Below are 23,765 nucleotides of genomic sequence, written 5' to 3'. Positions count from 1 at the left end.
CGAACCCGTGTCCCCTGCATCGGCAGGCGGACTCTCAACCACTGCGCCACCAGGAAAGCCCCAAGAGTTTGGATTCTGAAGTTAGACCTGAATTTGCCAGATGAGGCTGGGGAGTTACTAACCTGAGTGTTGGTTTCCTTTAATTAGGAGTAATATTAATACTACTATTTCATAGGGTCGTTATAAGGATTAGATATGCTAATTCATATAAAAGTGCTTTTTCTAGGGTCTGGCACATGAAAGTAATACTCAGCAAATATTTAGTTGTTTTTACCAATACACCACAGAAGGCGTATCTAGCCTAGTATTTTGCTGTAGACAAATCCCCTCCTGTCGTGGACCTATCATCTATCCAGGGCCAGGCCTTTGGACCCATCTTTCTAGTAACTACTATTCGCAATTCAGTGTCAGTAATGTTGCCCATTCCATCCTATCTCCTCACACACAACTATTTCCCTCTCCCCCATACAAACTGAAGAGCTTAGAAACATGGGGAAAGACCCCTGAGCAGACACGATGGTGTCGCAAGATCTACAGGCTTCCTCTTGAGTAGATTAGTCCGTAGACCAGCGTCTCTAACTCTGTACTGTCCAAGGTTGACAAGTTACACAACTTGGTTATCTTCTCCAGTTCATAGATGCCTGTTTAGACATATAAACTATAAAGCGGACCATTTGTAGGAAAGACCTCGGGATGGAAAACAGACAAGAGGAAGAGGAGAATCACAGAGCACTTGCAGAGCGTTGTAAGGGCCCAGCTGCCTTTCTGATCACCCTCGAGTCATTCTTGAATTGTGGTTCAGCAAAATACTTAACATCAATACGATGTGATTGAGGAAACGAAGGCAGCACTTTCAGAATATACCCTTCCTGCCCTCAAGATGGCTAAAACAAAAAGTTCTGGATATAAATTCTGGTTTCCAGGGAAATCCAGTCATCCAAGTGGGAGCATTTCTTAAAACTATCAGACAAAGGGATTTTCACCACATTCTGACATCAGCACATAATCTCTGGGCCATCTAGGAAGTAAGCAGTATTAAATATCATCCCAAGCACAATCTGGTCTATAACACTTGGTTTCAAGAACTGAAATACACTGATACTGTCATTGCGCTTACTTTTTAAAGGGCACAAATAACCCCTCGTAACTGTTTACATATTCTGCCATCTGATGTTCATGAATCTATGAGAGCTCAGGTGTAAAATAGCGTAAAGAATATTGTCTTGGCTTTAGAAAGCCTAAGAATTAATTGCCGAAGCCTAACAGAAACTCTTAGAAAATAATGGGTTCAAAGCAAATTAACAGATTGAAAAAAAACCCCCAGCAAAAACAGCATGTGCATGCCCAAAGGAGAAAAGAAACAGTTGATTAAATTTGTTCCATCAGGAAACCTCCCCAGAGACAGAGAAATTAAATTTTCAACAGTGCTGCTGGCTTGGCAGGAGCTGGGAGGGGCGGGGAGCTCCTGGGCTTCCCTTTGGGAAAGTCTGGGAACCAAACTGCCCAAGCATCACAAGCAGGACCAGCTCATTTGAAGCCAATTTCTGACACATTCAGATGCAGTTAAGAAAAAGCTTGGTAAGTCACATTCAGCCCTCCAGGCTGAGAGAGCAGGGGTCAAAAACAGCACTTTGAGTTTTGGACAGCAATTGGCTACAAATGGGAGATTTGGGGGAATAAGAGTGTCATGAAACATAAAAGAAAAAAGTCTAACACTTTGTCACGCTGAGTCTCTTTTTAACATTAAGTGTTCACTGTTTCTCAGCTACTGGTGCAAGTTGTTTAAAATGGATGTTACGAGACATCTCTATCTGTAATGGTGACTTTATATACTCAGAGATGTAAATCCTGTGAATGGTCCAAGTTAGTGATTCTTTCCAGTTGCTGCTGCCACATGCTGAAAGGGAGCTCTGTCCTGAGTCAGACTTTCCATGGAGGGAACTTTCAGCATCGCATTGTAACCTAGCGCTCTTCATAACCTCCTACACTCTGACCCAGCTGGGGATGTTCTCCACGGTACATAAATGGCCCTGGACTCTCAGACCTACCTCCGTGGGGTGCAGTCATCATGTGGGGGGATAATGACAACTTTCACCGTGACAGATGTTCTCAGGAGATCGATCATCTGCTCGTGGCTCAGAGTGGCCACCGCCACCTTGCAGATCTCCACCAGCCGGCTGCCCTGCCTCAGCCCTGCCTGCCAGGCATAGCCGTAGGGCTCCACATCTGCCACGATGCCCTCGTAGTTGACATGGAAGCCAAGCTGTCCCAGCCCATTCCTTCGCAGAGTCATCTCCACCGATTCACAGCCTTTTGACACGAACTAGACAAAGAAACAAAAGATACACAGGGGTCTTCAGTGGTACGCATGGCAAGCAGGGTTATTTCTGAATACCCTAATGCCAGCTGAAGAGCAGCCTGGTTATTTTGCCTTCACTAATCTCCATTCATTAGGCCAAAAAGAACACACTCATCTCAACGGCTTCTCAGCGACCTACAGGGAGCTGGCAGCAAAGAAAAACGGTATTCTGCTACTCATTTTGCCCTTAAGACAGACATTCAAAGCAGCAGATACCCGATCCAACAATTCTTTTCACCAACTAAAGCAGATTGGCTGGGCTACGTCATCAGTCACAAGGCAATGGGATCAGGTCACATGCAAATGAGTTTCCAACAAAAACGCACAATGTGCCTTCCCCCATTTGTTCTACTACTTTTCCTTCTGAAAAAAATGATGGGAAGCAAGTGTGACATACACTCTGTGTTCCTTTGCATTGTTAAGGGAGTTTTCAGAGGAGCTAATAAAACAGAACAAGCTTCTGTAACTTAGCTCTAGCCTATACTGAAATCTTTATGAAAGGGACATGCATGTAGGTAAGTGGAAGGAAAACACTGACCTGAAGCCTTCTGACAATCTCTTTGATGTCCTCATTGTTAATGAAACTCTCCACTGACACACATTCACCTCGTTCGTAGAAGATTTTGAGGCTGGTGTCGGTTGAGGTCCACCCGATCACATCTCTGCAGGAACAGTTGAAAACCACGCTCTTTGTTTCCTGTTCGATGAGGACGATGAACTCATTGGAGACCCCGAGTAGGCAGTCTATCTCCATAGCCTTGTTGTAGTCTTTGGCCCGGACAGCCCACACAATGGCCCCCATGCTACTGAGCTCAGCTCCTGGGTATGGCTTAGACTTTTCTTTCTTCTTGGAGGCCAGAGAGATGAACGGAAACTTGCCGGACGGGTCAATAGGGGTGTTGGTGACATTCTTTTCTGCCAGATCTTTCAGGTATTCTTGACGTGTCCGGGTTGCCATGGCCCGGAACTTCTCTGACTTATGAGCGGCATTTTCTGCATTAATCACTTTGGCCAAAAGGAAGTCCCTGAACACATTTGACTTAGGGAAAGTGACCCCTTTGGGGATGGGAGGTCCAAAGGAAGGCACATCTCTGGACCTGGTGACGGCCACACTAAGAGACAAAGCAAAGATCAATGAGAAAGAGGCTTGTCAATACTTCTCAGACTCACAGCATGAGAATAAAATACACTTTCTCAAAGACAAAGATGCCCTTCAGAAGGAAAATAATTGTCATCATCCCACAAGAAACAACACACACTTCTACTTAACATGTGCATACTTTTCATTCGCTCATATTTAGGATTTATAGAACAAAATTTTTTCTAGGTCAAAATACCCAAAAAGCTTAAACTAAAAATTTAAACCAACCATAACTCCATGAAAAAAAAGATTTATTGTAATATTCTTCATAGTAGATAACATTTTAAATTCCTAGTGATTATTTCCAAAGTGGGGAGGGGGTTGGCTACTATAACCATATAACCTTTCAGAACAAGCACAGATTATGTAAGAACATAAATGTTATCCCCATTTTAGATATGATGCCCATAGCAGTCAGCTTATAATGAAAATATCCACAGATGCATGACATAAGAGAAATGGATTAAATTAAAAAAAAATTAAACAAATATTATTTGTTGTCCTATGTGTCAGGCCTTAAGCAACCAGATCAAAGAGCATAATTTTAAAACAAAAATTGAAATCTGAGTAACAGAAAGAGATTATGATTTTTTTTTTGGTAATAGCAACAGTGCTTTAAAATCATATTTTTAAACTTTGGTCCCAATTCTCTACCTTTGGTAATGGAGTCTGACTATTTGTGAGACTATGCTCCTTTTCCCATTCCTTTAAGCAAGACTGATTTAAGAAAGCCTGTTCCACATGGACATATATACATTACCAAATGTAAAATAGATAGCTAGTGGGAAGCAGCCGCATAGTACAGGGAGATCAGCTCGGTGCTTTGTGACCACCTAGAGGGGTGGGATGGGGAGGGTGGGAGGGAGGGAGAGGCAAGAGGGAAGAGATATGGGAACATATGTATACGTATAGCTGATTCACTTTGTTACAAAGCAGAAACTAATACACCAATGTAAAGCAATTATACTCCAATAAAGATGTTTAAAAAAAAAAAAAAGAAAGCCTGTTCCAGTCATTTCCTCTGCATCTACACTGCTAAAATTGGGACTAAGAAAAGGATCATACAAGCATCTGTAAGAACCTATTATTTTTATTCTCAAAAGGAAAAAGACTAAGTTTTTCCTAAAACAATAATAACAACAACAACAGAAATTAAATGGAGATAGGAGATAGGTTGTATGTTTTATACCATATTTCAAGATCTCCTTCCAGGACCTCAGCAAAGTTTGAGAGGGCTGGAAATGAAGATTCTAACAGATTAAACATCCCCTTTTCAAATTATCTAATTATTTAAAAGTGAGTCAATTATGCAACTGTACTAAGTATTAGTACACAAAATGTGTTTCTCCAGAACTCCCAGAATGGGAAGGACATAATCAGAGAGTGTGCATCTTTCAAATTAAACTGAAGAGCTCTGCTGCACTATTTTTTCTTTATTTCAAGGGTTTGCTTGAAGATATTCAGCTTTGCTTTTCAGAAAATGATTGTTGCTTGTGAAAATAGGATAAATAAATAAAAATCAGCAACCTCAGAAGACAAACTATATATTTTGTTAGAAAATGCCACAAGACAGCCTATTTCTGAAAATGGCTTTACACAAATTCATTAAAAAAAAAAAAAAAAGAAGACTACCTAGTTCACTTCACGACAAAGAAAGGTGGCAAGCAACATCCCATTTTCTAACTGGAGATGAGAATTCACAGAAACCTCCACATGCGTGATAGCCTAATTACATCAGTATTAGAAAGGCAATTTTTCTTGTCTAATGTGAACTGTCTGGCTTGAATGCTGACAGCTATATAATTTTAATTTGATTATGTTATTTTTTTTTCGAGTCAAGCAGATGACGCTAATATCCAGATTTGCTAGCTTTTCTAAGAGGAATCCCGTAAGGATCCAGAAATATTTAATATCTTTCATTTTTAAATTGGCAATTTCTTCTCTTGCTAATTTCACATCATTATTCTCTCAAGAAACAGCTGTGATTTTATTTTAAACAAGGAGAAGAAAATGCTTAGCAGAAGGTGTCAATATGAGGACCATCCATCCACTTGCCCCTTAAATTCACTGGTTATCTATAGATCTATTTATTAATTAATAGGACTTTAGACAAACATATACTGAAAACCCACCAATAATTAGAAGCCTCTAGAATGAACTATGAGGGAAAAGACTGAACCCTTAACATATAATTATCAGTGATTCATCATGGTAGGGAGGTAAATGATACAGACACTAAAATCAGCTTTGCATCATTAGAAATAGAATCCTCACAGAAGATGAGGAAGATGATACCCTAGAATGTCCTTTTCAAATAAAGGGTTTTGTTTTGGGTAAATTTAACTTTCAAGGTTTTCTACAAGGTTAAAAGCTCATTAATTTAGATGCCACCAATTCTGAACTCTTAATAAGGCCTGTTTTAAGTTGAGAGAATATTTTTGCCTTCCTAAGAAGCCTTTCTAGAATTTCAGTGTGCTATATATAGATACTTGAGGTGTATTAATTATAAATGGTTTTTGCTATTTTTTTTTTTTTTGCGGTACGCGGGCCTCTCACTGTTGTGGTCTCTCCCGTTGCGGAGCACAGGCTCTGGACGCGCGGGCTCAGCGGCCATGGCTCATGGGCCCAGCTGCTCCGTGGCATGTGGGATCTTCCCAGACCGGGGCATGAACCCGCGTCCCCTGCATCGGCAGGCGGACTCTCAACCACTGCGTCACCAGGGAAGCCCAGTTTTTGCTATTTTTAAAAACAGATTCCAAAGGGCTTCTTGTCTACACTTATGTTTGCCTACTATGCAATATTGTATCTTCTTAGAAATAACACATTCTTTAAAATTATAGCCATGCCTTATTTGCTCAGCATTGTCAAGGCCTAGTATGTTGTACTCAAGAGGGTTATCTAGATGACAGAACAGACAGAAGATCGGAGGCTGAAACAGTTATAGAAAGTTAGCACTGGGGGGTGGGGGACTTAGAGAAGTCAGGGTTCCTCAAACTCTGCCAATAAAATCTTGAGTTTCATCTTAACACTCATCTTGATTTTGCATTCCACTGAAGAATATTTGTATTCTTTTTAACACAAAAATCTGTTCTGTTCCCCAAATCTCGGAGTACAACTGAGGGAGCAGGAAGGTGTTCTGTTTCACTCTCATTTGACACAACCCTGAACCTCCCTTTGAACAGCTGGTAGACATTCTTCACTGCTCCAGGAAACAGACTCAGAGAGGTAAAATGATTTGCCCAGAGCTTGTTAGAGAAAGCCAGGACTGGAATCTGAGCTTCTGGATGGCCAGCAGTGTGACAAGACCATACATTCCCTGAGTGTGGAATCTTCCACTCTTGAGGTGCTTGCAAAAGGGACCATCCACAGGAGTCACATGGCCAAAGAGACCACCATTATAGGCTGTTTCTAGTGAGCCTGGGCGTTTGTTGGCATCAAAGACCTTGGATAAAGTAGCAAGTTGATACATGGGAATGTTCCAGAGACATCTGAACAGAGGTCTCAATGAAAAAGAGTGAGAAGAATAAGACACTTGAACTTCTGAAGCACCATGGAAACAGCAATCAACAATGAAGTTTAAAAAGGGAACTTAGCATCAAAACAGTAGAGGGAAGTTTCCGCTTGAAGCTTAGATCAGACTGCCAGCTTGGGGAGCTTTCCAAGAAAGCAGACCTTGGCAAAGGACAGGAAAGATGAGTGGCAGAACAAATGTGTGCCCACTGTTCCCTCTTGGGGCCTCTCCACTTCTAATAGTCTTCAATCACCAGCACTCACTGCGCACTGGCTATACGCCAGGACCAAGGATGAGACGTCACAGGCTCAGCCCTGCAGAAGCTCAAAGCCTGGTGGGGCTACCGCTCGTGGTGTGAGTGCTCTCCTAGGGAGGTGTAGCGTGCTACTGGAAACACTTCGGAACGGCACTTTATCCAGTCCTGGGAGGTCAGGGGAGCACTCCCAGAGAAAAGAAGAGCAGGCATTCATTGGATGAAAGTGGCAGGGGTGTGTGAGAAGAGGCATTCTTGCCCAGAGAGCGGCATGTGCAGAGAGGAGGGGCTGTTAAGTAGCTCTATGCTGGGGAGAGGACTGGAAGAGGTGCCAGTGGGCGCTGAGGGACAAGAGAGGCCAGACCTGAAGGGCTCCATGAAGTAGGCTATGCTGAGGAGTCTCAAAGTTGCCCCAAATGGGGCTTCCCTGGTGGCGCAGTGGTTGAGAGTCCGCCTGCCGATGCAGGGGACACAGGTTCGTGCCCCGGTCCGGGAGGATCCCACGTGCCACGGAGCAGCTGGGCCTGTGAGCCATGGCCGCTGAACCTTCGCGTCCGGAGCCTGTGCTCCGCAACGGGAGAGGCCACAGCAGTGAGAGGCCCGCGTACCGCAAAAAAAAAAAAAAAGTTGCCCTAAATGGTTTTAAGCACAAAGAGTGACATATTCAGAGTTTTGTCTTAGAAAGGTCAGCTGCATGGGACAATAGGGATGCTGATTAATGATGGCTTGGAATAGACTTTCTGAAAGAAATTCCCACCTTTGTTATTTTTCTTCCTGGTTGAAGCTTGCATATTTATTTATTTTTATTCAAGAGGAGAAAAGAAAAAGGCATGGTCATTTAATGTGCATACACAACACTCCCTGCCTACACCAGATACTTTACTTATGGGATTTCAGGTAGATGTCAAGCCACCTTCCATTGAACAGAAAGGGAAATTTAAAATCTGATATGTTTAACTGTCTGGTCTGATTCCAGGTGTTTTTTATACTACATCACACTAACTCCTTTCAACATTTATTACATCTTAACCACTGAGTACAGAAATCTTTCTGAGAGGAGTAACATATATATCTACCTTCCCAAACATAGTTACTGACCACAATTTAACATCTGTTTTTGAAGTCAGTCTTTATAAAAACCACTTACTATTATACTAGTTTTGAAATGAACAATAATTCTTTAATTTCATCATAGAGTGAATCAAAGTTCTACCTTTCAATTGTTTAAGATGCCCAAGATTTTTAAATAGTCTGTCTGAAATGAATCCAAATAAGGCCCATACATTACAATTAATTAATTTTACCTTAAATTTTTATATTCTGTTAATGCCCCTCCACTTGTCTTACTTCACTTCTCTTTTATTTCTTGCAATTTATTTGTTGAGGAAACTGGGCTATGTGTCACATAGTCCAGAGCCTGAATTTTGCTGAATACAAACATGTTCTTTGGTCTTTTGTATTTCCTGGCCTCTCTAGAGGTTTGATTGGATTCACATTCAATTTTGGGAAGAGAGGATAAGACTAATTCTGAGATGCGGTTGTATTCTTCCATTATGAGACACGCATTTGTCTCTTTTTATGATGTTTCCAGCCTTTGATGATCAATGCCTAGATCCATTAATTTATTACCTGTTAAAAAAAAATGGTGACAAAGTTTTTGCACCATGTTTTTACAAAGTGAGGCCCTTGGGGTGAGTGATGGATATTTGGTTGTTTGGTCCCAAACCAAGTGACCCCAGACTGCTATGCTTATTGAATTTGTACCTTTAATGTGAATCATTTTCTACATCTCACTTATTGGTAATCACTTATTGATGCTTTCAGTACATCCTTGCCACTAAACGGCTCATCTTTTTGATTTGTTGCTTCTAATCTGCTCTATCAACTGAAACCAGACAATTAAGCTCTTTGTAATGATACAAGTAAAATAATAGAGACCAGAGGGTCCTCTTATCAGGTATGGGCATAATAAGCTTTTGAACACAGACTTAGTGATTAATTTCTGAGTTCTTGGCTATGTCTACTATTCAAGGTTAACTGGCCTCTGGAATTAACTTAAACTAGTCAGTTTTTCCTGTATAAACTTTCTAGTTCTGAGGGTGATACAACACACATTATTTCAGAGCCTCATTTCCATATTCCCTATAGGGATTTTTGTCACTTTGTTCCCCCGTTGAATCCCAGAGCCTAGAATAGTGCCTAGTATATTTTGATAAGGACTGTAAAGAACTAGTGAAAAATAAATGAATAACAATAAAGCCTAAATTTGTGTTTCTGTATATAAATTACCTCGCTCGCATGGTGACGGTGAGTAAATTTTCCTAGAACTATTTATACAGTGTTATTTGCTGGCCGAGCATTCCAAGGGCTTCCAATGCCCACTAATCTTTCTGACAGCATAGCCTTCTTACTGTACTTTCCACTTTCCTTCCTGTGTCTACGTGTTCATCTATACCACCTTCCACCCCTAGACTCACAGAATTATTCTGATTTTGCCAATGAATTTCACCACCTGTGCTTCAAAACACACACCGAATCCCATTTTCTCAGTTAAATGTTCTTTATATCTTTAGCCTGTACTGACCCCACAATTCTCTACACAATTAGAGCAAGACATTCCTTTGAGGAAATAACTTTCCACACTTTGGGCACCAGTAAATAAAAGTGAGTGTTCACAGTGGAGAAAGTGGGAACAAGAGATTTTAAATGATGAAAAGGCTTTGAATTATTCTAACTACACCTCTTAGAGATAAATGAGATTTAAATAAAATTTGTACAAATTAAATGCATCTCTAAGCTTTCCCACCAGAGTATCCCTAATGAAGGAGGCCTATAAATTCACATATCTAGTAGTTTGGAGAGGGGCCAACGTATGAGAAAAAGCCACAGGTATGAAAACTCTTTGAAGACCCACTTTGTATCTTAAAATTGATATAAATTTTCCATTCTACTTCATAATACATTTATTTTCTCATGAAAATAAACATCCCTTCCCCCAAGCATTAAAGACTACAAGAGAGGTACCCTAGTTATTCTGGGCCTTTAAACACCTCCTGGCATCACCACATACGCCGGGAAACACACCTACTTGAGTCTGAGAAGGACTGAGAAAAATTCATGTACCCAAAGTTTATAATAGGAAAAGATCACTACTTTAGTTCCAAAAATCACAGTGCACTGGGTCTTCAAGTAAGCTTGGCAACTAGGGGAATTCCAGACTAGCCCATGTCTTGTGAGCAGGGGTGTCCAGTGTCCTCCTGCAAAGGTTCCCGGCATCACAAGGTGGGCTTAAGAAGATGGGCTCTCCAGGTAAGAGATTAAAAATAAGAAAGAGAGAGAGCAAAAATCATGAGTTTCAGGCTGGGAAGGAGGGTTTGAAAAGAATGAAACAGATATCACTTACTCATCCAGCCAAGTAATGAAGAGGGTTCAGACACCTTTGCTCCTTATCAGTCTATTTAGACTTGCACTGGCCATACTTCCAGTGGCTACTGAGTACTGGACATGTAGCTAGTGTGACCAAAGAGTATTAAATCACATTAAATTTTAAAAACTGACACTCGAGTCAGTTTTTCAAAAGTCCTTGAAGGAGAGGGAGACATACTTAAAAAGTATGTTTCCAATAAAAGCTATTATGAATCTACTTCTCCAATTAGGAATTCTATGAAATCTAAATACAGATTATTTCCAATGAAAACTGAGCATCCTGAGATGAGCTGTAAGTCAAAAATGCACTCCAGATTTCAAAGCCTTAGTCCAAAAATACGTAAGATGTCTCAGTAATTTTTAAAATTTAAAAATTACGTGTTGAAATAATAATATTTGGATATATCAGGTAAATAAAATATACTATTGGGTCAAAAAACATATTGTTAAATTAATTTTACCTATTTCTTGTTACTTTAAAAATATGGCTATTGGAAAATATAAAATCGATATGTGACTTGCATTATATTTCTATTGGACAGCACTTTATTTAGACAAACACCTTTAAAAGAAGAATCTCTTTTTAAAAGAAAGTACATAGCTTTCACTCCCCAAACTTCCTAGTGACCACTGCAAAAAGGATTTAGTTTTCTATCTACAAAGTAGTATGAAATCCTTTGCACGAATCCAGTACATAGAACATTTCAATTGCTTGGGGTATTTTCTAAACGCAAATAGTTATCCACCCCAATTACAGTCAAATGTTCTGCACTAATTCTTTCCTTCTACACCTAAATAAAGCAGCTTTTGGGGACCATATTCTTGAGAAAAAGCTTCAGATCTAGGTTTCTTTTGTTTGAGTTTCCACCCACTGAGTCTCGGAAGCTACAGAACTCCCTGGTCTGGGGTTTTCATATTGGCACCCGAGAAGTTCAGGAATAGCTAGTACGTCAGCAGCAGGGGCAGCAAAGACCCCTATTGCACACGGCACGGAGGGAGACAGCATGGCAGAGCCATTAAGAGACTGCGCTCTAAAATCAGACTTGGTACATTCAAACCTAAACTCCACCCAGTACCAGCCGACCTCGTTTAAATTACCTTACCCCCAAGCGCTTAAATTTCCTCATCTGAAAACAGGGATTAAAACAGCACCTACCTCAGAGGTTTTAAAAATTAAATGAGGGCTTCCCTGGTGGTGCAGTGGTTAAGAATCCGCCTGCCAATGCAGGGGACACGGGTTCGAGCCCTGGTCCAGGAAGATCCCACATGCCGCGGAGCAACTAAGCCCGTGCGCCGTAACTACTGAGCCGGCGCTCTAGAGCCCAAGAGCCACGACTATAGAGCCCGCATGTCACAGCTACTGAAGCCCACGTGCCTAGAGCCCGTGCTCCGCAACAAGAGAAGCCACCGCGATGAGAAGCCCGTGCACCGCAACGAAGAGTAGCCCCCGCTCGCTGCAACCAGAGAAAGCCCGCGTGTAGCAACAAAGACCCAACGCAGCCACAAATAAATAAATAAATAAAATAATTTTTAAAAAAATTACATGAAGTAACACAAATAAGGTGCCTAAGATCAGAGCTGGGCTTCTAATTAGAGCTCATCATACGTAGTTACTGTGGAATGGGCAAGGATGATGGCAGTCAGCAGGAGTCCAATGTAACCTTGACTTGTTTTGTTCCCTGAACTTGCTTGTTCTCCTATATTTAACCTGCATTACACCTAGGGATTAGACAGTTGTAGATCTCACAACAAACCAATTATCAGTCTGCACTGGCCACTTTCTGTGTAGGTGGCTCTGTTAATTCAAAAACAAAAATCCAAAATTAACAAAGCCTTGTCTTCTAAATTTTAGCGATGGAAAGATACGATAATCTTTCATATTTTGAAAGGATAGATTCCTATTAGGACATCTTACTAATGCTAGAACATCCTTGCACATCTTCTTGGCACTACACTCATGGCAACACAGCATCACAGGTTCGTACCCTCTTCAACCCAACCCTCTCCAGGATTCTTGCAGAGGCCTCTGCAGGTAGATGCTTGAATTCTGATACTCATGAGACTAGGTCAACGAGGGACACTGAAACCATTCCACCAAATGCTTAACAAAGCACAGAAATACCCCTAAGGTTGCAGTCAGAAATGTTAGAGGTAATCAAGTCAGCCCTAAGCAAGGGTTTGGGCTTTTTAAAAATAATAATAATAATTTTAAAAAATTAAACTTCTCTTCCCTACTTATTATGATCATTATTCTCTGCTTTTGGCATGGCAAAAGCAAAATATAATTAGCAGCATGAGTAATTAGCTGGTGTCCAGATGGCATGGATGAAGGATGCCACCTAAGAAGGAGGTGCAAATGGAAACGGCAGGTGTCTAACCAACATGTCTGGGGAATGTCAATGCCATCAGGTTACGTCATCCTGTGAATTCAGCCATCCGCAAGCATAGTTTAAAGACAGAAATAAATAGCAATAGACTTCCCACTGCAACTTCAGAAAGCAGAGTTGGAGGGGGCCTTCGATGTGACCACGCACCAATGCCCATCCAGCCACCTCTGGAGCCAGTACCTGTAACAGACACTGTCAGTGCAGGGGTTGTGAACCCTGACAATGACGAAAACGTGCTGAAAGTGGGATCGGATGTTTTTCGGGCTGAATGGCTGTGCTCCAGGCTCTTGGAAAACAATTGTTACGATATCGTTTCCAATGTGCCGCTTCCGTAGGAGCTAAAAGAAAACATAAGCAAGAGACATAAATGACAACGCTCTGCTTGTAACTCCCCGATTCCCTTAGGTGACTGTATTTAAAACATTCATTATTAATCAGTACATATTAGGGGAGGTAACCTACACAGTTATTGCCAATATTTTAGCTGGTCTTATCATTCCCTCCAAGGAAGAATACTGAAATGAATATTCAGAAATTTGCATAAAACACACAGTCCATTCAAATAGATCTAACTAATCTCTAGCATATTACGCCAAGTCCCAGCATCTCCAAATCTTCAGTTTCCATAACAACAGTTTTGTTCCATTTTCATGTAAGAAAGAAACTTGCCATAGGGAATATTTTTTAAAGATGAGAACGGCTAAAGTAATTACAACGCAATTTATGTTCTGATTTAATTAGCTTCATTTAAAGAAATGTGGCTTAGGTGTTTTCTGATAATACTTTTTGTGGCACAAGCTGGGAATACAGAAATTAATAATATTCCAAAATGTTCTAACAGTTTTAAAGCAGGTTAAATTTCAGGTTTAAATAGCTTCTTTAATTACAGTGAAAGCTGCTTAAGACCACCTTCTGTTTCACATTAAACGGTGTTTTGGGAAGGTAGCTTTCAAATTCAGGCACTCCAAATCATCCTAGCTCAGCGCCTCTCTAGGAAGGGGTTATTAGGGAGTTTAACTCAATAATGTGAAGAAAAACTGAACAAAATTTGTATTACTCATATTTATTACATGGAGGCTCCTACCAGGAGGAAAACAACTAAACATGACATTTATGTAAACTATCCATTAGACATAAGCTTGTATTTATAAACCTTTTAGAAAAAATTCTCCAGTGACTTTAACTTACACAGATTACGTATCCGTAAAATCAGTGATTGAATACTGGCTGCCAGCTGGGAGAAACAACAGCCTATTAGATTAGGGTTGAGAACTGGGAGTTAGAACGTTCGGGAAATGTACTTTTAAGCTTAGGAATTTTAAAGCATCCCAAATGATCTTCTAATGAGGCTGTGTACTTCATTTCTAAACATGCTATATTATCAGATGTTATAGAAATAAAGGCTGCTCTGTATTGACTGCTATATAAAATATACCCATCATCAAAGATTATTAATCTCCTCAGGATCTTGAACCTATCAAGCTCAAATACTATGTATATGTCATTCCTGCATAGATGCCACTGTCTTTTTTTTTTGGCGGTACGTGGGCCTCTCACTGCCGTGGCCTCTCCCGGTGCGGAGCACAGGCTCCGGACGCACAGGTTCAGCGGCCATGGCTCACGGGCCCAGCCGCTCCGCGGCATGTGGGATCTTCCCAGACTGGGGCACGAACCCACGTCCCCTGCATCGGCAGGGGGGGGGGAGGCGGGCTCTCAACCACTGCGCCACCAGGGAAGCCCGCCACTGTCTTTTTGATACAATGTCATTCTTCCTTCAAAATATGGCCTGATATGTAATGTTACTGTCTTACTAAAGGACCCAAAGAGAAATACACCTATCCATCTCACATTATATATAACGAAAAAAGAGACAGTATTTATAAACCAATTTCTGCAAAAAGATTTTGAAAGACACGTTCTTTCTGGTTTTTCCAAGCATAACATAATCTATGTAGAAGAAATACATTCTTTAGCTAGAGAATTTTAAATTTCTTAATATGTAGAATACCAATTATTCTTTCACTCTGATTCAGGACCATAATACTTTTGCCTTGATTGGACCCCAAATTAAATAATTTGGATGGATGTCCACTTAAATGCCAACTCACTCAGCTCAGCCCTTTGACTCATTTAGCTGGATATACAATTGAGTCTTGTTACTAAATTTTTTACCCCCATTCCCCCACATGTTACCTTTCTCTGCTGAGCAATCACATACAATAAGCCTTCATCTCCCCTTTAAAGATCATTTGTTGATGTTCTTAAATTCTCTCTACTGTCTGGTCAGAGTGAGTTTAGTATATTTTTCTTAGCATGGTGCTTTCCTCTCAAAAATCTAGAACTTGGAATTTGCATAAAACAAACTGTCAACAAACTCCAGATAGGGGAATTTATCTTAAAATAGGTTTATTTCAGATTTATAGCTGATTCATTGCTTTGCTTCCTTGGTTTTGATTGCTTGGGTAATCGTAAGAGGCAAGATTTTGTTACTGAGATGTGTGATGTAATCAAGCCTAAAGTGACGATGTGTTAGATTCGATCCATATTTTGTTAAATTCTGTGAAAGAGGATGTGATTCATTCTGCAGCTGGCCCTGTGATCTGTTAGTACAACAATTGACAATAACAAAAACTATGTCCGTTTTAAGGTCAGAAGTGATACTAGACTGCTGTGTTTGTAACAGCTACTGAAAGGAGAGTCTGTTAGTTCTCTGGTTCTTTTAAGTTTCAGTTTGGTATCATTTGTTTTAAAACATTTTTTAAAAACAACTACCACCACATACTCTTTAAAACAGTACCATTTCCATCTTGCTCTGTAACCATCTGCCATTTCTTAGTTTTCGCATTTTATCATCTCACAGACTACATTTTAGTACTAGGCCTTGTGCTGTTAGATCTTTTTAAAAGAAACTCCGTGTATGAGGTACACAAGAGGTACACAAATGCAATTGTTACTTATGTTGTCCCCTGAAGAACACATCAAGAAAAAACATTTTCCTGAGCCCCCATCGACATTTTGATTTTTCTCCAAGTTAGTGGAGGAAGAAACCTCCTTTGAAATTTGAAATGAAACATCAGTACTTTCCTGCTTTGTACACTGGCCTCTTGAGATGAAATTTCACCCACTCATATGTGTTCTTTGCAACCCTGCAGAGTCATCTAATCACCATGATTTCAACTTGTTCTTTTCAGATTTCAGGAAAACCTCAATTCTCGTGGGTGAAAAGCAAATGATTAATTCACAAAGCCATCCAGCTGGCTGTTAACCTCGAATTTGTGTCTCTTCATTTGTTTTCAGCTCATTTGCTATTCCTTACTTCCACAAAGTACAAAGCTTCCTGCTGCTGTGACAGGTGCAACATTAAATTCTGGTTTAAGATTTTATAAACTTGCCACTTAGGCTTCTGGGGGAAATGAAACAAGGGCAAAAAATCCCACAGATAACACAATGATCTCTTACCTGCTGCTTGTTGTTAGGTGTGTATGGCAGCATGGTAGAAACATGGAACATGATCTCATAGTCTTTGTATGTTGTGTACAGAGAATGGGTTCCAGTGGAATCAGCTACAGTAAAAAAAAAAAAATACATGAGACAACTGTAACAATAGGAAAAATAGTTCATTTAAGAGATGGATCTCAAAAAAAAAAAAAAAAGGGAAATGGTTTAGGATGAAGATATCCTAAGACAAGACACAGTATAGGAGTTCTTACCCATTTTTTGTACCCAATCCCCCCCTTGGCAGTCTAGTGAATCCTTTGGATTCCTTCCGAGAATATTTGTAAATGCATAACATAAAATACATAAGATTTCAACAGAAATCAATAGATTGAAAAATACCACTATCAAAACAATTTTAAAGTGATATACTAGCATAAGATTTATATAATAAGTTTAAGCAGTTGGTCTAATAACTACTATAATTCTGACACAGTGAAGTGCATAAGCAGTATCTTGACATATTTCCAACAACAAACAATATAGTATGAAAATACCTATGCTTTCTACTGGTGATAGAATCACAGGTAGAGCTTACACTACTGTGGTATGTTGCCTACATTCATAACTGAAGGAAATGCTAAATTTCAATTAGGGGTCAGTGAAGATAAATGTAAAATTACTTCCCATCCAAGTTCACAGACCCCTGAATTCCATCCATAGACTTCAAGTTCAGAACATCTTTTCCAATACTTCTGACTCAAGCAAAAGAACCGTTTTGTTCTTAACAAATAGATGGAAACTTAACAAGACTGTAACACTGAATAACAAAGGTATTACAGCAATGTCCAACAATTTAAGACTGAGTGTGTTCTGTTCTCACCTTCCTTAAGGAGAAAAACAACCTCGACCCCCTTAATCATTAACAAATCAACGTGCTCATAAATACCTGGAAACCAAAGAGAATTATTAACTGTCCAATTGAAGGGGAATATCTTTAGATTAGGACCTGGACTTACAGGCGGCAAAATGAACAGAAATGCATTCATTTTGGGTAAACTCAATCCTCCACCAACCATATTGCTAAGGAGCAAACACTTTACCGCATTTTAGAGAATGACGCTGCAAGACAGCCTCTGGCATATACCGAAAGGCAGTAGTTCTCAAACTGGACTGTGCATGGAATCAGCTGGGAAGCTGCTTAAAAGGCAGCTTCCCATCCTCCACTCCCAGAAATACTGCTCCGTAGGTGTGGGGCTGGGCAGAAGAATCTATTTTAATAAACACCCCCAGGGGACTCTAATGCAGTAGCTGCACTGCCCTTAGGCGCTGCTCCAAGAATAGACCATAAGGGAGGTTTGCAGAGACTTGTTAAGATGTTCTAGAGCCCTGAGTTTCAACCCTGGATCTTAATTTTGAAGAGGGCATAAAACACAAAGGGTTTTAAAAACAAGATAAATGTAGAATAAAGCAAAGACTACTTTTGAAAAACTGCAAAGATACGTACCAACACGTAAAGCCCCAAGAAAAATATCTTCTAAATGTTAACGACCGTTACCACAAAAAAGTACAACTGCAATAAATCACTGACCTACTTAATGACAGATCTTGAGTATGAAGGTTTCTATTGTTAAGGACCCTTGCTATAAATACCTCTAGAACTGATTCACACATTTTACAACTTTCAAGTCAATGTGTCAGCTGTGATGAGTACTTACATGTGTTTCAAGTCAATTTAAAGCAAAGTTAATGAACTAGAAAACAAATTATCATCCAGTGTTCATTTACTACATTTTGCTTTATATGTCTTTCTAATTCTAAAGGCATTACCACCAGGAAAGAAAAATGAAGGCAACCCTGAAGATAATTTGCTTTCTATTTCTTGTCCTTTCTCTCTTTCCGACGCTTGCCTCATTTTATACAATGGACGCTGCACGACCAGTCTTCTTATAGGGACCTCTGAAAACCTCAGCTTTGCTGATAATTTTAAACAGTCTGGAAACAGTTTCAAAAGTTTCAGACATGAAACTAGGGTCAAAACAATGAAATTTTCTTTTCTGAGAAGAAAGGAATTCCAAAATCCTGAAATTACTGTACATAATAGAATTGCTAAACTTTACCAGAGAGAATGGAAACTGAATGTTTGTTATATTCTCTGAAGAATAAGGCATTTAATGTTATTATTATTATTTTAGTGACCTTGAGACCACGAAATACTTAACAGAATGAAAATCAGGAAGATGACCCATTGGGAAAATGACAAAAACCTTTTTTTCTCTGGTTGAAACGAGTATATATTGAGTGATTTCTAAGGGGAAAAATATGTTTATAGAAGAGGGATAAAAAGAAGATAATGCTCCTTCATATTTGTATGGAGCTTTAAAAGTTAAAAAATAAATTTGGGCATCTTATAGGTCATCTTGATAATCATGTGATTTGCCTCCAAATTATACTACCAGCGAATGGTGTATATCCAGTAATAAGGTCTACAGTAAGTCCTAGAAAATAAAATTTCTAATATTCAAACTAGATGATAAGAAGACACTGAATAATTGAGGAATGATAAGAATATTCTTGTCAGCTGCTTTGAAAAGGTGTTGATAAGTGATAATACCCTACATTAGGCACTTCTATTTGAAGATGGTATGAATAGGTTAATAAGTTTGTAGAAAAGCAGTTTCAGATCCGGTCAATGTCACATTCATCCTCGACTTCTCTTGGCTCAACTCTTTTGCTTTAAGGGGAACAAAACTTGGATGATAAAGGTGGATGTGTAGGAATCTGAATCAGGAAAAAGTAATTCGATTTTTATGTAACCACTTCCTGGTCACTAACAGATACGTTTGACTTCAGAAAAGTGAGATAAAGGATCAAGCCTAAGCAATTTGATTTTGGGGAAGTTCCTAGTTTTAAATATTTATGAATACAAAGAGAAAAGCAATCTCATGACCTAATTGCACGTAGACTAATAAAGTCAATAGAATGAAGAAAGCTTAAGCTCAGCTTATGAACGTCCTCACCACTATAGAACACATCAAATGCAGAACAAAATCACAGACAGGTTGCGGATCTGATTATTATCCATAGCTTGAAATCCTACAATAGTCAGCTGGCTGCTGAGGGCCATCCATTTAAGACCCCAGATCTCCTTTCTATGAAAGCTTGCCTCCGGGTCTGGGGATGCAGAGGTCAATGCTCAGAAGCACAGCCGGGGACAAGTATTAACATCTGGAACACTGGATGGCACACCTCTTGTAGTACTGTTCACGCCTCCTCGTAGCACTATTTCACCCACTCAGTAACAAAGTATTCGGGGAAGTCAAGAATCCCACCTTCTCTGGCATCTACCATATTTACTCATACTTTTTCAATGTACCTTTAACCATGGTCAGGAGGTAGGTTACTTTACTTCACTGAGGAAGGGATCAAGGAGAGTTTGTAATACCACCCTTTGCCATGACAGGAGAATTCATACTGTGTCAGTTCAGGGAACGTGCAAGTATGCATGTGTATGTGCCCAGGACTGAAGGCTTCTTAAAATCACTAACATATGGTGAGAAAACGATAAGCGATGATGTGGGACAGGTACTTAGGAATCAGTTACTACTATTTTCTACCTACAGAGCACTTTGCAAGATACCTGCAATTACCTGGATTCCCACCTGGAAGTAAGAAGACCTGAATTCCAATACCTCCAGCATCATTTACTAAATGACCACAAACAAGTCACTTCACTTCTCCACCCCTTGCCCCTCGATATTCTTCTCACTGTTGTGAGGATTGAAACAATGCATATGAAAGTACTAGCCCATAAAAGATGCTCAAGAAATGTGTTGATCAGAACTTAGAATTTTGTGCAGTTGAGATAAAAAGTGTAGCTGCCTTAAATAGGGCCTTTTACATATTTTAATTTCTTTGCCAACTGCATCTCAGTAACACTCAAAGGAAAAACCTTACACTATAACACAGTTTAAAGTTTAGGAGGTGAAAAAAGAAAACTTTTCTTCATTCATCAGTCTCTAGAACTCCAAACAGTCCTTTGCATGTGTGAAACATTTAAATAAGGCTAGTTTTACTCCTTTCTTTATCAAAGGTTAAATATTCCAAATAAAGGATTTATTTTCTTTATGGAAAGTCTTCCATCTCCTCTAAGACCGTGAATCTCAACAATCTTTTTTTTTGCGGTACGCGGGCCTCTCACTGTTGCAGCCTCTCCTGTTGCGGAGCACAGGCTCCGGACGCGCAGGCTCAGCGGCCATGGCTCATGGGCCCTGCCGCTCCGCGGCATGTGGGATCTTCCCGGACCGGGGCACGAACCCGTGTCCCCTGCATCGGCAGGCGGACTCTCAACCACTGCGCCACCAGGGAAGCCCTCAACGATCTTTATAATACTGCTGAAAAATGGGGGAAGCAACAAGCATTCACTAATATTGTGGCAAATCAAAGAAGGCAGAGCTTTGAAGGAATGCTTTTCAAAGGGTTTCTAAGTCTCTTACGTGCTGACTTGACAAACATGCTTCATTCGGGAAATAATTTCCCCAATAATAATCCATACACACAGCTTAAAATGAGGGTGGTCTCCAGCTTTCAAATAATAAACTGCTTGGTGGGAAGCTTATTTTCCACACACTGTAGTGTGAGCGGATGGTAATTATCTAGAGGTTATGCCATCCAAATAATGAAACAAAAAAAGGAGAAAAAAATTTACTCCTGAAAGTTTCTTCATTGCAGAACTGTTCCAACCCCTGACACATCTGTAGCTTGTTTGCTAGAAGTCCTTATTTCTGAGATGGAAACTGGACTTTGTATGGAACACTGGGAAAAAGAAGAAATGGTTTGACAGTTCCATCAATGCTTCCTTTCCTGAGCCTCTTCCTCCTTTACCAAAGTACTAAAATCTGAATATAATTATAATACATGACAAGTGGAGCTGTCTCATGAGACGGCTTGAGTATTTTTAGCTCAAGGGCTCGAGAGAGGGGAAGATACAGCCACAAGGCAGAGCTCTGCGGGCTTCACTCTACCTAATTCTACATTTATGCTTTCTCTAAACACATCATTAACCATAACACTAGGACCTGTTCTCCCTCCTTAATGCTTACTAGCTGCCTAACCTTGGGCACATTAGTTAATCTAAAGAAGCCAATTCTGTAAAATGGGGATAACTGGCATCTAGCAGAGTTTGTAGGGATTAAATGAGATGACACGTAACAAGTATCTAAGACTTCTACTTCTGGCCATAACAGCACTTGGTAGAGGACCTGCTCTCCCATTGTAAATAAACAGAAAAATAGACAAAATATCTGAAACAACCTTTTTTCAGACATTTTACAATAGGCAGCATTGGATAGTGTTCCCTGAGGAAAAAGTATCAAAGAAGGTTGAGCCCTGATTCCCACCCAGCTTTCTACCTGGAAGTACTTTCAAAACAATGGCACAGAGCAGGGATTTGAAGAGGGGAGCTAAAACATGCTGGAGGTTTGGAAGGTTGAGGTGGCTGATATTTGCTGGGCAGAATACCAAAGAAGAGGAAACCACACGGTGAAAGAGGCTCAGAAATCTACACAGGGGTTCCCTTGAGTCTTGGGCTGAATATTAAGCTGCACAAGCATAGAGTGAGGTTCCAAAAGCCAGGCAAAGAAAAAACATTAAGGTAATGTACATCATGGTGACTACAGTTAATAACACTGTATTTCACAAATGAAAGTTGCTGAGAGAGTAGATCTTAAAGGTTCTCATCGTAAGAAAATAAAATTGTGTAACTAGACTTATTTTGGTGATCATTTCGGGATATATACAAATACTGAATCATTATGTTGTACACCCAAAACTAATACAGTGTTATATATCAATCATATCTCAGTTAAAAAAAAAAAAAAGAAAAGAAAAACTATTGGGGAAACAACAACTACCAGAGATTTGTCAGCCAAACAATTCTCAAAGTTCACACAGGGGTAGAAGTCATTCAACTTCTGACTGACCACAGCAGAGATACCTCACTGAATATGCTGGTATTCAGGTGCCTTAGCAGGAGGGCTAAATTAGCCAGAGAGTAAAGGCTACTCTAGGTATGCTTTAAAAAAGCCTAAGAACAAGATTCATAAAGATCAAGTTGTTCTATAATTAAATTAATTGCCCACCAAAATAAAACGACACTCTTTAAAGAAGACAACAAAATCCAGGTCCTCAATGAAGAAACATTCACAATGTCCACTATCCAATCAAAAATAACCAGACAGATGAAGCAGTAAAATGTAACTCAAAAACAGGAGAAAATCTGGTAAAGGGAGACCCCAAATGACAGGGATGATGGAATTAGCACACAAAGACTTTAAAACAGCTATTATAAATACTTTCAAGGCTTTAAAGGAGGACATGAACCTAATGAGAATAATATGGAAAATATAAGAAAAGAGAACTCCCCCCCCCCCCAAAAAAAGAAAAGAAAACCCAAATGAAACTTCTGGACCTGAAAATCACAATATCTGAAATGAAAATTTCACTAGGTTGCATAATAGCAGATTAAGACACTATGGAAGAAAAGAAAAATACAGTGCCTTACATGCATTAATTGGAATTATCCAAACACAAGCACAGAGGGGAGAAAAAGTTTAAAAATCAAATCACAACTAGTAAGTGAATATGTGTGTAATTAGAGATTCAGAAGGTGGAGGTGCAGAAAATTTAAAAAATGAGTTTGGCAAATAATATTTTAATTTGATGAAGACTACAAATCTACAGATCCAAGTGACAACTACACTGTCATATGGAGATGGAGTGATCCTTTAGGAACACATGTTCTGGAAAGCATTTTCTCTTTTTAAAGATCATATTGAGGGTTTCCCTGGTGGCGCAGTGGTTGAGAGTCCGCCTGCCGATGCAGGAGACACGGGTTCGTGCCCTGGTCTGGGAGGATCCCACATGCCGCGGAGCAGCTGGGCCCGTGAGCCATGGCGGCTGAGCCTGCACGTCTGGAGCCTGTGCTCCGCACCGGGAGAGGCCACAGCAGTGAGAGGCCCACGTACCAAAAAAAAAAAAGAGTCATGTACCAAAATGTTCATTGCAGCTCTATTTACAATAGCCCGGAGATGGAAACAACCTAAGTGTGCCTCATCGGATGAATGGATAAAGAAGATGTGGCACATATATACAATGGAATATTTCTCAACCATAAAAAGAAACAAAATTGAGCTATTTTTAATGCGTTGGATGGACCTAGAGTCTGTCATACAGTGTGAAGTAAGTCAGAAATA

The 23,765-nt window shown here is 39.9% G+C and overlaps 1 protein-coding gene across 1 annotated transcript in view; it reads right to left on the bottom strand.

The window, feature by feature from the left end:
• The window catches only part of LOC103072726 (signal-induced proliferation-associated 1-like protein 1), a gene marked incomplete at its 5' end in the record, with an annotated part of 89,937 nt that extends 72,476 nt beyond the window's left edge, over positions 1-17,461 (bottom strand). The window contains 5 exons of the mRNA XM_007450288.1: positions 2,049-2,323; positions 2,898-3,471; positions 13,258-13,415; positions 16,537-16,640; positions 17,396-17,461. Of these exons, the coding sequence (XP_007450350.1) occupies positions 2,049-2,323; positions 2,898-3,471; positions 13,258-13,415; positions 16,537-16,640; positions 17,396-17,461 (1,177 nt within the window). The remainder of the gene's footprint in view (positions 1-2,048; positions 2,324-2,897; positions 3,472-13,257; positions 13,416-16,536; positions 16,641-17,395) is intronic.
• Between the last annotated feature and the right edge of the window lie 6,304 nt (positions 17,462-23,765).

This window comes from Lipotes vexillifer, unplaced genomic scaffold (genome assembly GCF_000442215.2).
Source record: "Lipotes vexillifer unplaced genomic scaffold, Lipotes_vexillifer_v1.1 scaffold2006, whole genome shotgun sequence".
In the NCBI taxonomy this organism is placed as follows: domain Eukaryota; kingdom Metazoa; phylum Chordata; class Mammalia; order Artiodactyla; family Lipotidae; genus Lipotes; species Lipotes vexillifer.
Note: the sequence above shows the minus strand (reverse complement) of the source record. Positions and strands in the feature narration are given on the sequence as shown.